The sequence below is a fragment of the Heteronotia binoei genome, chromosome 15, assembly GCF_032191835.1.
Source record: "Heteronotia binoei isolate CCM8104 ecotype False Entrance Well chromosome 15, APGP_CSIRO_Hbin_v1, whole genome shotgun sequence".
Classification (NCBI taxonomy): Eukaryota; Metazoa; Chordata; class Lepidosauria; order Squamata; family Gekkonidae; genus Heteronotia; species Heteronotia binoei.
Window position 1 is genome coordinate 34,800,597 of NC_083237.1, and position 14,235 is coordinate 34,814,831.

The 14,235-nt window shown below is 50.2% G+C and overlaps 1 protein-coding gene across 1 annotated transcript in view; it reads right to left on the reverse strand.

The window, feature by feature from the left end:
- Nucleotides 1-7,633, reverse strand: part of LOC132584548 (E3 ubiquitin-protein ligase TRIM39-like) — a 32,937-nt gene extending 25,304 nt beyond the window's left edge. The window contains exon 1 of the mRNA XM_060256453.1: nucleotides 7,360-7,633. Within this exon, the coding sequence (XP_060112436.1) occupies nucleotides 7,360-7,633 (274 nt within the window). The remainder of the gene's footprint in view (nucleotides 1-7,359) is intronic.
- Between the last annotated feature and the right edge of the window lie 6,602 nt (nucleotides 7,634-14,235).

Genomic DNA, 14,235 nt, shown 5'->3' on the forward strand with positions numbered 1-14,235 from the left:
TCCCTGGTTTGGAGGCCCTCCCCCTGCTTCAGCATCATCAGAAAGCGGGGACTGGGGGATGTCTTCTGGGCACTCCATTATTACCTATGGAGACTGATTCCCTTAGGGTATAATGGAAAATTGATCTGTGATTAGCTGAAGCTCTGGGGGGGGGGCTGTTTTTTTTAGGTAGAGGCACCAAATTTTCAGTGTAGCATCTGGTGACTCTCCTCAAAACACCCCCCAAGTTTCAAAAAGATTGGATCAGGGTGCCCAATTCTATGAGCCTCCAAAGAAGGTGCCCTTATCCTTCATTATTTCAAATGGAGGGAAGGCATTTTAAAAGAACACAGCCCCTTTAAATGTGATGGCCAGAACTCCCTTTGGAGTTCAATTGTGCTTGCCACACCCTTGCTTCTGGCTCCACCCTCAAAATCTCCTGGCTGCACCCCCAAAGTCCCCAGATATTTCTTGAGTTGGACTTGGCAATCCTATGTTATTTGCAATGGAAGCCATAGTCTGTGGCAAGCATAACTCATACAAAAATAGAGGCCTCAAAATTGACCACCGAGTTCAATTCAGTTCAGTTCATACCTTTATTGGCATACATAAAACAACCACAATAACAATGAATAGAGATCAAAATGATTCTTGGCCACCAAGTTTTAAATCAACAAGCTTTTCAAGAAAAAAAATTACTTGAAAAATAAGCAATCAAGAACTCTGGCCCAAGGATACCAACGCCCATTCTGGCTCTTGTAGATTGCTTTGAAGAAGCTTTGCCTCTCAAGTCAGATGTAAGTGGGCTGGTCACATTCCATCAGCCAGATTTATTTATCAGGGTTGTTATAAGGATAAATACCTTGTAGGAGAGCAGAATGCTCTGCATTGGAATTTCCAGATTAGTTTCAAGGGTAGGCCAGTGTAAAGTGAATTAGTAATGCAATTTGGAGGCGACCATTGCATGGATTACTTTGGCCAGGTCAGGGTGAGACAGGAAGGGGGCTAGGCCTGGCATAGCTGGTAAAACACCAGAATTTATGGGTTCATGATCTGGGCCTCAATTTATACGGAGGTATCCAAGACCACACCCAAACTCCTGACAGCTTGAGCAGGTATTAAAGGTGCACCATCAAGAGTGGGAAGTTGGTAAAAAGGTAAAGGTAGTCCCCTGTGCAAGCACCAGTTGTTTTCACCACTCAGTACAATAACTTAGAGTTCACCCTCCAAAGCAGTCATTATTTCCAGGGGAATTGATATCTGAAGCCTGGAGATCAATTGCAAAAGCAGGAAAACTCCAGTCTACAACTGGAGGTTTGGCAACCCCATCTTGACCTCCTTTAGTAGTTGAGAACCCTAGAAAGGTAATACAAAACTCACCTTTTTCGCTCTTTAAGATATCTAGGGGAAAATACATTTAGTTTAGGCATGGATATACTGAACCATGAATTTGATTTGTGTATGAATTGGGTCGATTTGTGGTTCGTTCCAAACTATTCTAGACCTTGGTGCTTCATTTGGTTCATTTTTGTAGTTTGGTTTCCCAGAAAGCCTAGTGCTGATTCAATCAATTCCTAGGCAATGCTGGGGGTAGGCTTCTGAGCTTTCCTAGGGGCTATAACTCGGACATTTCAAATTCAAACTTTGTCAAACCTGGAGGGTGGGTGCAGGAGAGCCTGCTAAAGACTCCCAGTGAGTTTTACACTTCCTGATCTGAATGAACCAACAAACCATGAATTGCTCAGAAATCAAACAAATTGTAAAATAAAATGAACTATATCCCCAGTTTGTGCACATCTCTAATAAGCAGCCAATATGAAGACCTGAGAACACTAAAACCCATACTCTAAAACCCAACTTAGGCTAGAATGGGGCAATTCAGTAAATTGAATCTATAAATAATTTGAAAAAAAAAATGCTGCTCCACCAGAGCCCTGTGCAGTGCCCTTGCCTTGTTGGCTGAATGGTATTTTGGGAGTGGGCAACTCAGACCTTCTCAATCACATCTGTAACTCACCATTTTCTCTCTTTTGATTTTCTGGAAAAATAATAAATTCAGTTGAAAAATAAGCAGTCAACATGCTGACCTGAGAACTCTAAAACACATACTCTAAAACCCCACTTAGGCTGGGATGAGGCTATTCAGGAAATCAAATCTATAATACAAATAAAATAGGATAAATAAATATTGGCTACACTAGAGCCCTCTGCACTGCCCTTGCTTTGTTGGCTGGATTGCATTTTAGGAGCGGGCAACTCCAACCTTCTCAGTCAGATTTGTATCAGAGGCTTGTTTTGCTTTGGTTCTCCAATGGGGAGAAAGGTGGCATTTAGAATCATAGAGTTGGAATGGACCTCCAGGGTCATCTAGTCCAACCCCTGCACAATGCAGGAAACTCACAAACAACTCCCCCTAAATTCACAGGATCTTCATCACTGCCAGATGGTCATCTAGCCTCTGTTTAAAAACCTCCAAGGAAGGAGAGCCCACCACCTCCCGAGGAAGCCTGTTCCACTGAGAAATCGCTCTGTCAGGAAGTTTTTCCTAATGTTGAGCCAGAAACTCTTTTGATTTAATTTCAACCCATTGGTTTTGGTCCTACCTTCTGGGGTCACAGAAAACAATTCCACACCATCCTCTCTATGACATCCCTTCAAGTACTTGAAGTTGGTGATCATATCACCTCTCAGCCGCCTCCTCTCCAGGCTAAACATCCCCAGCTCTTTCAACCTTTCCTCATGGGATTTGGTCTCCAGACCCCTCACCATCTTTGTCGCTCTCCTCTGGACCCGATCCAGCTTGTCTATAGCCTTCTTAAAAAGATGTGCCCAAAACTGAACACAATACTCCAGGTGAGGTCTTACCAGAGCAGAGTAAAGCAATACCATCACTTCACGTGATCTGGACACTTCTTTTGATACAGCCCAAAATTGCATTTGCCTTTTTAGCCACCGCATCACACTATTGACTCATGTTCAGCGTATGATTCACAAAGACTCTTAGATTCATTTTGCACATACTACTGCTAAGACAAGTCTCCCTCATCCTATAACCATGCATAGGATTTTTCCTGCCTAAATGCATGTATTTATCCCTGTTAAAATTCATTTTATGGGATTTAGCCCAGTTTTCCAGCCGGTCAAGGTCATCCTGTATCCTGTTACTGTCTTCTACTGTATTTGCAACCCCTCCCAATTTAGTATCATCGGCAAATTTAATAAGCATTCCCTCTATTCCTTCATCCGCTTAGGGGAGGGACGGTGGCTCAGTGGTAGAGCATCTGCTTGGGAAGCAGAAGGTCCCAGGTTCATTCCCTGGCATCTCCAAAAAAGGGTCCAGGCAAACAGGTGTGAAAAACCGCTGCCAGTCTGAGAAGACAATACTGACTTTGATGGACCGTGGGTCTGATTCAGTATAAGGCAGCTTCATATGTTTATCCAAATGTTATGGATCTAGTCTTGCCTACAGCTCACCAGCACACTTGTGTTTGCTTCATCTGGTATTTGTGCAGCTCTTTAAGCAGGAGGCTTAACTGCTCCTACAGTATTCAAAGTACTATCAGATAGGGCAAGTGCTAGGAACTTTGGAACTGGAGAGGAGAACAAGCAGGGGTGGAGCCAAAGGTTGACAACTGTAGGTTGGGAAACTCCTGGAGATTTGGGAGTGGAGCCTGTGGAGGACAAGGACATCAGTGCTGTACCATGCCATACAGTCCACCCTCCAAAGCAGGCATTTCCACAGGTAAACTGATATCTGTAGTCTGGAGATCTGATGTTATTCCTGGAGATCTTTAGGCCCACCTGGCAGTTGACAATCTGAAAAGAACCCTTCATTATATTTAAAAGCGGGCCAGGCACATTCTGTCAGCCAGACCTGCTTCCCAGGGTTGTTGTGAAGATAAATACAATGCAGGAGAGGAGAATGCTGGAAACTGCTTTGGGTCCCCATCTGAGAGAATGGAAGTGCAGTCAGGAAGGTTGGGATATAACCCCTCCTTTGCTAAACAAGGGGATTTAAGAAGTATGCTGAGTTATTAAAGACAATGTGGTCCAGCATTAAGAGTGACTGGATCTAGGAGACCTAGGTTCAAATCCCATCTATGTTAACAGAAGTTTGCTGGGTGATCTAGGGCCAGTCAGACCCTCTCACCCTGACCTCCTTCATATATTTGGGACTGCCACAACCCATATGAGCCCTGTTGGTCTTTAAGATCAGCATCTCAACACCTCCTGGTGGTCCCTGGCCGCAGAGATGTCCAACTTGCTTTGACTAGGGCCAGGACTTTTTTGGCCCTTGCCCCTTCCTAGTGGAATGAGTTCCCTCTGGAGATGAAGGGCCTGTGGGATCTGTTGCAGTTCTGCAGGGCCTGTTATACAGAGCAATTATGCCAGGCCTTCAGTTGAGGTGGTGGAGTCCCCTTTTATCTGGCCCCCCTTCCTGGTGATTGGGATTTGATGGATCTCTGGACCCGATTGGTCATACCTTTTGAAGCAGAATTTTAAACTGGTATTTTAGCAGTTTATATTGTAATATTCTCTTTCATGGATTGCTGCCTTGAGTTTTAACAATTTATTAATAACATATTGTTACAATATTTAATTATCTTTTTCCTATACTAACCCATATGATATTTCACCCCCCTCCCTCCAATATTGACTTCCCCGAAGTTATAAATTTGAGTTTAATTCTAAAGGTACCACTAATCTATCAAAATTTAATACTTTTGATTAATACTAAAAAAATGTCCAATGTCTTTTTACGTTCCACTCTTTCTCCATATATCCTTTAAATTTCTTCCATTCCTTTTTGAATAAATCTAAATCATAGTCTCTTAAAGTTTTAGTTAATTTGTCCATCTCACTCCACGATAAAACTTTTACAATCCAATCCCATTTCTCTGGTATTTTCCCTTGTTTCCACAGCTGTGCATACAATGTCCTAGCAGCTGAGAGCAAGTACCAAATTAAAGTCCTGTCTTCCTTTGGAAATTTTTCTAATTGTAATCCAAGCAAAAAAGTCTCTGCAGTTTTCTTGAAGTCATAACCCAAAATTTTGGAGATTTCTTGTTGTATCATCTTCTAGTACTCTTTCGCTTTTTCACAAGTCCACCACATATGAAAGAAAAAACCTTCATGTTTTTTACATTTCCAACATCTATCCGACATCTTTTTACTCATCCTAGCCAGCTTTTTCGGAGTCATATGCCACCTATACATCATCTTAAAACAATTCTCCTTAATACTCTGACAAGTTGAGATCTTCATTGAGTTCTTCCAAAGGTGCTCCCATGTATCCATTTGTATTTCTCTATTCACATTAATTGCCCATTTTACCATTTGAGATTTTACTACTTCTTCTTCTGTAGACCATTTCAATAATAATTTATATACTTTCGATATTAATTTTTCATTATCCCCAAGCAGGACCCTTTCCAGTTCTGTTTGCTCGCGCCTAATTTCATCCGATTTAATATCATTTTCCATCAAGCTTTTAATTTGTTGCCTTTGAAACCAATCATATTTATTATTTAACTCTTCAGCAGATTTTAATTCAATTTTGTCTCCTTGAATCTTGAGCAGTTGATTATATGACATTGCTCTTTCTTCATCAGATTCAGCTGTTATTTTTATTACTTTCGCTGGCACTATCCAAAGCGGTTTTCTCTTGTCGCCATATATCTTATATTTTATCCAAGTGTTTAACAAACTATTTCTGATATAGTGGTGAGAGAAAAAACCATCCATCTTATTCTTCCCATAACACAGATACGCGTGCCAGCCGAATTTATTCCCATGAGCTTCTAACCGTAAAGGTTTTTTATCTAACAGCATTATCCATCATGGATTGCTGCCTTGACTTGGCGAGAGGGTTTGCACGGTTCAGTGAGGCTGTGGGCTATGCCATGCAGGGCCACCCAAGATGGACATGCTGCAGTGGAGAACCCAGACAAAATGTGATCCACTGGAGAAAGAAATGACAACCCACTCCAGTATCTTTGCCAAGAAAACCCCATGGACAGTAACAAAAGTTATGGCACTGGAAGATGAGCCCCTCAAGTTGGAAGGTGCCCAATATGCTACTGGGGAAGAGCGGAGGATAAATACCATGGAGGAGAGCAGAATGCTCTGCATTGGAATTTCCAGATCAGTTTCAAGGGTAGGCCAGTGTAAAGCGAGTTAGTAATGCAATTTGGAGGCAACCATTGCATGGATTACTTTGGCCAGGTCAGGGTGAGACAGGAAGGGGGCCAGGCCTGGCATAGATGGTAAAACACCAGAATTTATGAGTTCATGATCTGGGCCTCAATTTATAAGGAGGTATTCAAGACCACACCCAAACTCCTGACAGCTTGAGCAAGTATTAAAGGTGCACCATCAAGAGTGGGAAGTTGGTAAAAAGGTAAACGTAGTCCCCTGTGCAAGCACCAGTCGTTTTAGACTTGGGTGACGTTGCTTTCACAATGTTTTCACGGCAGATTTTTTTACAGGGTAGTTTGCCATTGCCTTCCCCAGTCATCTACACTTTCCAATCCCCCCCCCCCCAAAAAAAGCTGGGTTCGCATTTTACCGACATCAGAAGGATGGAAGGCTGAGTCAACTTGGAGCCGGCTAGCTGAACCAGCTTCCACTGGGATTGAACTCAGGTCATGAGTAGGGGTGTGCATTCGGTTCGGCTGAACCGAATCAACCACCGAATCACCCCTGATTCGGCTGCATACGGAATCGCATACAGCCGATTCCAATTGGGGCCCATTATGTGGGAGCCGAGTATAGCTCCCCGTATATTTCCGTATAAGTATTCGTAAGTATACGGCTGTCAATACAAAAGGCGGGAAAGTAGCTTCTGTAGCCTCAGGGGAGCTGTTTGTCTCCTTCCCTGCCTCTCCCATAGCCTCTCTGGGATCAGGGAGGGGGGAGGGGGAAGAGGAGCCCCAATCCAAAGCATGCAAAATTGCAAATGCATGCTTTGAAGGGCTTTTGCGTAGCTGATCCTCCAGCTAGGGTGGCCAGATTGTCCTGCCCACCTGGGAAGGTCCCGCCCCTGCCCCCAAATTCCCGCCTCACAGGTTGGCCCAGTCAAATCCCGGGTTCGCCAAAATCCCCGGGGAGCAATGCCTCTCTTCTCAGCCAAAATCTCAGAGGCCCATCGGGTTTGGAAGCGCGGCTCAGCTTCCTTTGAAGACCAACAGCAGGTGCCTGGGTGTGGTGGGGGGGAGTGTAAAAGACTGGGGAAGGCAATGGCAAACCACCCCGTAAAAAGTCTGCCGTGAAAACGTAGTGAAAAGCAACGTCACCCCAGAGTCGGAAACGACTGGTGCTTGCACGGGGGACCTTTCCTTTCGTGATGCGGGGCTGCTGCAGCCCAGATCTTGCTCCCACCCGGGCTTGCTGCAGAAGGAAGGAAGGAAAGGAAAGGGGGGTTGAGTCGTCGCTTCCCCTTCTCGGCGGCGAGTTTCTCCTCCTCCTCCTCCCGGACCAGAAACTCCAAGCGCCTCTTGCGCCACTGGGCAGGCTGGCTGCTTGGCGTGAAGTTGTTTTGGAGCGCCGGGGAGGCTCCGCGCGCGCGTCCTGCTGCCTGCTCGGGCTCGCCTCTTCCTTTGCTTCGCGCGCCTGGCCAAAAGTTCGCAGCAGCATCCCGAAAGCAAGGCGGCATGTCGGAGGAACCTCCAGCCGGCGGGAGGGGAGAGGAGGCGGAGCCCGGGTGGCGGCAGCCCGGAGGCGCTTGAGAGGGTGGAGAGGGGAGGAAGGCGCGGTGGGGGAGACTCCAGCGCCGGAGGCAGCAGCGGACGCGGCTCGGGGAGGGGGCAGAGGAAGGAGTCCCCCGCCCACTTGCAAGGAAGGAAGCAGGAGGGAAAGAGGGAGGGAGGAAGGAAGGGAGCCCCTGGGAGGGAGGGAGGCAGAACTCTTGGGGCGTGGAAACAAGAAGCCGGGGAGCGGTTTCCCGGCGAGGCCGGCGTGCTGTGGCTGCTTCACCCGGAGGCCTTCGGGGAATGGAGCAAGTGGACCGGCAGGCAGGACTCCCTTCCTTTCTTCTTTCCCCCTTTCCCTCCTCCCTTCCCTCTTTCCTTCTTCCTTTCTTCCCTCCTGTGGCAGGAGGGAAGAAAGGAAGAAGGAAAGAGGGAAGGGAGGAGGGAAAGGGGGAAGGAAGGAAGGGAGTCCCCGGGAGAGAGGGAGGGAGGCCGGTGCCGCTGGGCCAGGCAGGGGGCGGGTAGGCTGGAACTGTTGGGGCGCGGAACCCAGGGGCCAGGGAGGGTTTCCCGGCGAGGCTGGCGTGCTGTGGCTGCTTCACCCGGAGGCCTTCGGGGAATGGAGCAAGCAGACTTGCAGGCAGGAGGGAAGAAAGGAAGAAGGAAAGAGGGAAGGGAGGAGGGAAAGGGGGAAGGAAGGGAGGAAGGAAGGAAGGGAGTCCCCGGGAGAGAGGGAGGGAGGCCGGTGCCGCTGGGCCAGGCAGGGGGCGGGGAGGCCAGAACTGTTGGGGCGCGGAACCAAGGGGCCAGGGAGGGTTTCCTGGCGAGGCCGGCGTGCTGTGGCTGCTTCACCCAGAGGCCTTCGGGGAATGGAGCAAGCGGACTGGCAGGCAGGAGGGAAGAAAGGAAGAAGGAAAGAGGGAAGGGAGAAGGGAAAGGAGGAAGAAAGGGAGTCCCTGGGAGAGAGGGAGGGAGGCCGGTGCCGCTGGGCCAGGCAGGGGGCGGGGAGGCTGGAACTGTTGGGGCGTGGGACCCAGGGGCCGGGGAGGGTTTTCCGGTGAGGCCAGCGTGCTGTGGCTGCTGTACCTGGAGGCCCTGGGGGAACGGAGCCCGCGGACTGGTGAGTCTTGCAGCCCCCTCCTGCTGCTGGGGCCGGGGCAGAGTAGCTGCTGTTGTACGCCGGCTCTGGCTCCCCGAAGGCAGCCCCGCTCGCTCAATGCACAGAGCCCAGCGAAAGGAGGCGAAGCCCCCGGGCAGGCGGGAGGCCTTGGCAAGCAGAGAGGGCTCTGGAAGCCTGCAGGGAAGGACCCGCCTCTCCTTCCTGGGAGGGGTTTCAAGAGAGACTGCGGGGGCCCCTGACAGCAATGAGGGTCCTGTGGATGGAGGGGAGGGGCTTGTGAGTTCCCTGCATTGTGCAGGGGGCTGGACTAGATGACCCTGGAGGTCCCTTCCAGCTCTAGGATTCTGTGCTTTAACTGGGCTCTCCTTCCTGGGAGGTTTTCCAACAGAGGCTGCCTGTCCCCCTGACAGCAATGAGGGTCCTGTGGATGGAGGGGGAGGGGCTTGTGAGTTCCCTGCATTGTGCAGGGGGCTGGACTAGATGACCCTGGAGGTCCCTTCCAATTCTAGGATTCTCTGCTTTCAGGGGCTTGGGTGGTATTACAATGACTATTTTCATGTGTGTGGGGGGGGTCATCCTCCTTACCTCATTGTTTGTACTTGCAAGCAGCTTTAGGGCTCCTGCCCCCCTTTTTTTGTGGCAGTATTTGTGGGTACTGAGAACCGGCACCTGTTGGTGGGAGTTCTGCCAAGTCCTGAGAGGGGGATTGGTGGAAAGTAGTGAAGCTTTCTTTTTGAATACAGGCACTTCCAACAACAAGAAGCAGTGGTTTTAGGGGCTCCTTTTAGGCATCAAGCACAATTTTGTGTAGTTTGGTGGCAGGAAATGCCAGTTATAGAGGGTCACGTTCGAGCTGAGCACACTTCTTCAGATTCATTGAAATGGAGGCTAGCAGTCCATATCTATAGGAAGAGGGTGAGCAGCAGATTAGCACACAACACAGTGAAAATGTGTAAGAGATGTGAGGACCCAAGTTGGTGGCCACAGCCTTCCCTTCGGGGGCTTGGCTATGGCAAGGGCAGAAGAGCCCTTTTTCTGGTGCCGCACTTTCCTTTTTCCTGGGGGTCATGGAAGGGCTGCTCTGCAACACGGCCTTTACCCCAGAATGACGCCGAAGAACCCCCCCCCCCACACACACACACAAACACCATCATTTCTGGGAGAACCGGGTTTGATTCCCCACTCCCCCACTTGCAACTGCTGGAATGGCCTTGGGTCAGCCCTTTCAAGGACAACCCCTGCAAGAGCTCTCTTGGCCCCACTCACCTCACACGGTGTCTGTTGTGGGGGAGGAAGGTAAAGAAGATTGTAGAAGATTATGGCTGGCCCTGCCTTCACTTTGGCATCCAAGAGTGCAAACCCTAAGTAGCTACAGTTTGGATCCAGTTTGGTGTAGTGGTTAAGTGTGCGGACTCTTAACTGGGAGAACTGGGTTTGATTCCCGGGGAATCACTTCCTGTTTCCAGCAGTGGCATTTGGGGGAAATGATGTCACCAGAAGTGACGTCACTTCCTGTTTCCGGCGGTGGCATGACATCACCGGAAGTGACGTCACTTCCTGTTTGCGGCGACGCGCGCTTCGCGTGCGCACACACACATTCATTCCCCCCTCAAGGTGTCCCTGGCTGGCATGTAGATATTATGGCCACCCTACCTCCAGCCATCAGCAACAATGTTGTTCTTTTGTCTGTGTGTGAGAGAGATTGTTCTGTTCTGGCTTTTTGGCCTCAGGCAGCTGCTGCTGCTGCTCAGTGCTCACTCAGGCTTACCAGACTTGCTTGGAGTAAGAGAACACGTCTAAAAGGTAAGACAGTCTTGGATTTCTTGTTTTTATTTTAGTTGTAAAAGGACTTTTAAAGACTCAGAGTCCCTTTACTTGTCCAGATTTGGGTGGTGCGTACTAGCTTATTTGGGGTTAGGGGGTTCTGTTGGGGTGGGGTTTTTTTTGCCAATTTGCCCATATCTTAATTTAGTGAGAGGACTTTTAAAAGTGCAGTGTCCTTTTACTTCTCCTGATTTGGGTGGCTTGGATTTCTTGGGGTTAGGGTGAAGGGTTTTTTTGGGGGGAGGGAGTTGGCAAAGTTCCTGTATTGTTAAAAGTTAAGTTTTTTACTGTTTTTTAAAAATTCTGTGTTTGATTTGTTGCTACTTGTTGTGCTTGGCCATGTTGTTTGGGGTAGGGCTGGAGAGCTGGCATCTGTAGATTGTGTGTTCTGTGGCAGGGAAGCTGGCACCTGGGTGAGGGACCCAGAACCAGCTGGCTTGTGTGTTTGGCCAGCTCTCCTCGTGTTGTTTGGGGCAGGGCTGGAGAGCTAGCATCTGGGTTTGCTGCAGCCAGGTCTGCAGAGCAGACCTTGAGCAGATTGTGTTTTGTGTGGTGGTGATGTTGGCAACTGGGTTTATATTGGTTCCAGGCCTGCACTGCAGGGTTCATAGAGTAGATAGAGGGATGTAGTGCATTTGGGTCCTATAGAGATTATCTGGTGTGTGAAGTTAGGTTTGGCTTTGGGTGCCCCAGGAATTGGACCCCCTGGTCCAATTTTTTTGGGACTTGGGGGTTTTGTAAGGGAGAGTCCCCTACAGGTTCCCTGCAGTTTTTGGGGCTCTCCCTCAAACCCCCTGCCCCCCAGTAGCCTCTAATTATGCCCTATGTTGCCATTGATTTCAATGGCCCATAGGGTTTAACGGTGGAATAGGGGCACCCTCTTTGGGTGCCCCTGGAATGGGATCCCCTGGCCCAATCTTTTTGGGACTTTGGGGGTTTGTAGGGGAGAGTCCCCTGCAGGTCTCCTGCAAATTTGGGGGCTCTCCCTCAGACCCCCTCCCCTCCAGGTGGTTTCAAATACACCCTATTTGCCATTGATTTCAATGGCCCTTAGGGAATAATGGGGCCGTATATTCGGAAATAGCCGCGCATCTACCGTATATGCGGCTATTCCGACTACTAGGGGTCCCAATCCTCCCGCTCTAGCAGGGGACCCCAGGTTTTCCAGCCTCTTCCCCCGCTCCCCCCAAAAACAGAAGTGGGGGAAGAAACTGCACGAAGGAGCGCGGCGAGCTGCCCCTTCTCCGCTTCTGGGATGGGGTGGGGAGGGGGCGGCGGCGCAGCGGCATCACCCACTCCACCTCTGAGGTGGAGTGGGGGGGCGGGCCAGGAGCGTGGCGGGGGGGTGGTGGTGGCAGAGAGAGTGTGCCTCTCTAGGCTGCGCTGGGAAGTGCCTCCTCCTCTTCCTACTTGGGCAACCCAAGTCAGATGCCTTAGCTGCCTGCCCGCCACCTTCTGGCGCGGCCTCCTGGGAGGGGGGGGAGGAAAAGCAAGAGGGCCGCTCCAGGCTGCGCGTGGAAGTGCCTCCCCTTCCTGCTCGGTCTCCGGGGCAACGCCAAGCAGAGGCTCGCTCGCCCGCCACCCGGCAGCTGCTGGCTTGGCCTCCTGGGGGGTGGGAGCGTGGCTCCCAGGGAGGGTGGGTGGGGGTGGCTCCTTGCCTGCCCCCTGGGTCCACTTGGGGTGAGGGGGGAGTCGCTGGTGGGCGGGCTGCTGCCATGGCTGGTCCTGCCGCCGCCATCTGGATCGGGGACCAGCTCATCTTGGAGGAAGACTATGACATCCACAGCGAGCATGGTATCCCCTCCTCGCCCTGCCCGGGGGGGTAGGGGTCGCCCGAGGGGGGTCTGGGCCATCCTCCTCCTCCTCCCACTGTAGGGTTGCCAATCCCCAGGTGGGGGCAGGGGATCCCCTGGTTTGGAGGCCCTCCCCCCACTTCAGGGTCATCAGAAAGCGGGGGGGAGGGGAGGGGAATGTCTGCTGGGAACTTTATTATTCCCTATGGAGATGTATTCCCATAGGAAATAATGGAGAATTCATCCGCGGGTATCTGGGGCTCTGGGGGGGGGCTGTTTTTTGAGGTAGAGGCACCAAATGTTCAGTATAGCATCTAGTGCCTCTCCCCAAAATAACCCCCAAGTTTCAAAAAGATTGGACTAGGGGATCCAATTCTATGAGCCCCCAAAGAAGGTGACCCATCCTTCATTATTTCCTATGGGAGGAAGGCATTGAAAAGGTGTGTGGTCCCTTTAAATGTGAGGGCCAGAACTCCCTTTGGAGTTCATGATGCTTGTCACAGCCTTGATCTTGGCTCCGCCCCAGTGTCTCCTCGCTTCACCCCCAAAGTCTCCTGGCTCCACCCCCAAAGTCCCCAGATATTTCTTAAATTGGACTTGGCAACCCTACCGACTTCGGAATTCAGAAATATACGGGATTCCAAATCCCCCCCCCCCCGTATACTTCCGGATCCGTGTAATTCCGAATTTTTTTTTTTGCACATCCCTAGTCATGAGCAGAGGGCTCCAACTGCAGTACTGCACCCAATCCTAAATCCCGCCTCCCCCAGTCACAGTACCTCCATCTTGGTTGGATTCAGTTTCAGCCAACTCTTCCTCAGCCATTCCACCATGGCCCCCAGTCCTGTGGCCAGATCTTGTGGGGGAGCACTCATCAACAGGCACAACCCAGCCTGAAGATTTGCACCAAATGGGAAAGGGAGGTACATATAGATATTAACATTGGAGAGAGGATTATCCCCTGAGGGACCCCACATGTTAAGGGGTATCTAATTGACACCCTCCCCCCTAGCGCTACCCTCTGTCCTTGACCTTGGAGAAATGAGGTAAATCACTGCAAGAATACCCCATGTCAGTGAGGTGGTGTGTCAAAAGATCATGGTTGACCATGCTGAATGCTGCCGTAAGATCCAATAACAGCAGCAGCACTGATCTGCCGTGATCCAATTGCCTGTGGAGAGCATCCATGAGGGCAACCTACACAATCTCTGTAGCATGCCCAGGGCAGAAACTGGACTGGAATGGGTCAAGTGCTGATGTGTCATCTAGGATACTCCAGAGCTGCTAGGCTACCACTCTCTCAGTTACCTTACCCAGAAATGACAAATTCAAAACTGGGTGGTAATTGGAAAAATCTAAGGGTTCCAGATTTGGCTTTTTCAAGAGCAGTACTACCACAGCCTCTTTCAGACCCTCCAGGTAGAGAGTCTACCATAGAGTTCATTCTCCATAGCAGACTCTTCCTCCAATGGAACTATTTCCTCCAGTGGCATCTGGATCGAGGTGGTTTGGCAGTGCTGTTGTTGTTAGACCGATCGGCTGCGTTCGATACGGTCGACCATCAGTTACTGACCTGCTACCTCGCCGATGCAGGGATTCAGGGGCTCGCCTTGCAATGGCTTTCCTCTTTCCTTGATGGTCAGGGACAAAGGGTGGTGATTGGGGGAGATCTGTCCCAGAGGCACTCACTTAATTGTGGGGTGCCACAAGGGATGGTCCTCTCCCCGATGTTGTTGAACATCTACATGCGCCCCCTTGCCCAGATTGCCCGGAGGTATGGGCTGGGTTGCCACCAGTATGCTGATGACACCCAGCTCTATCTACTGATGGA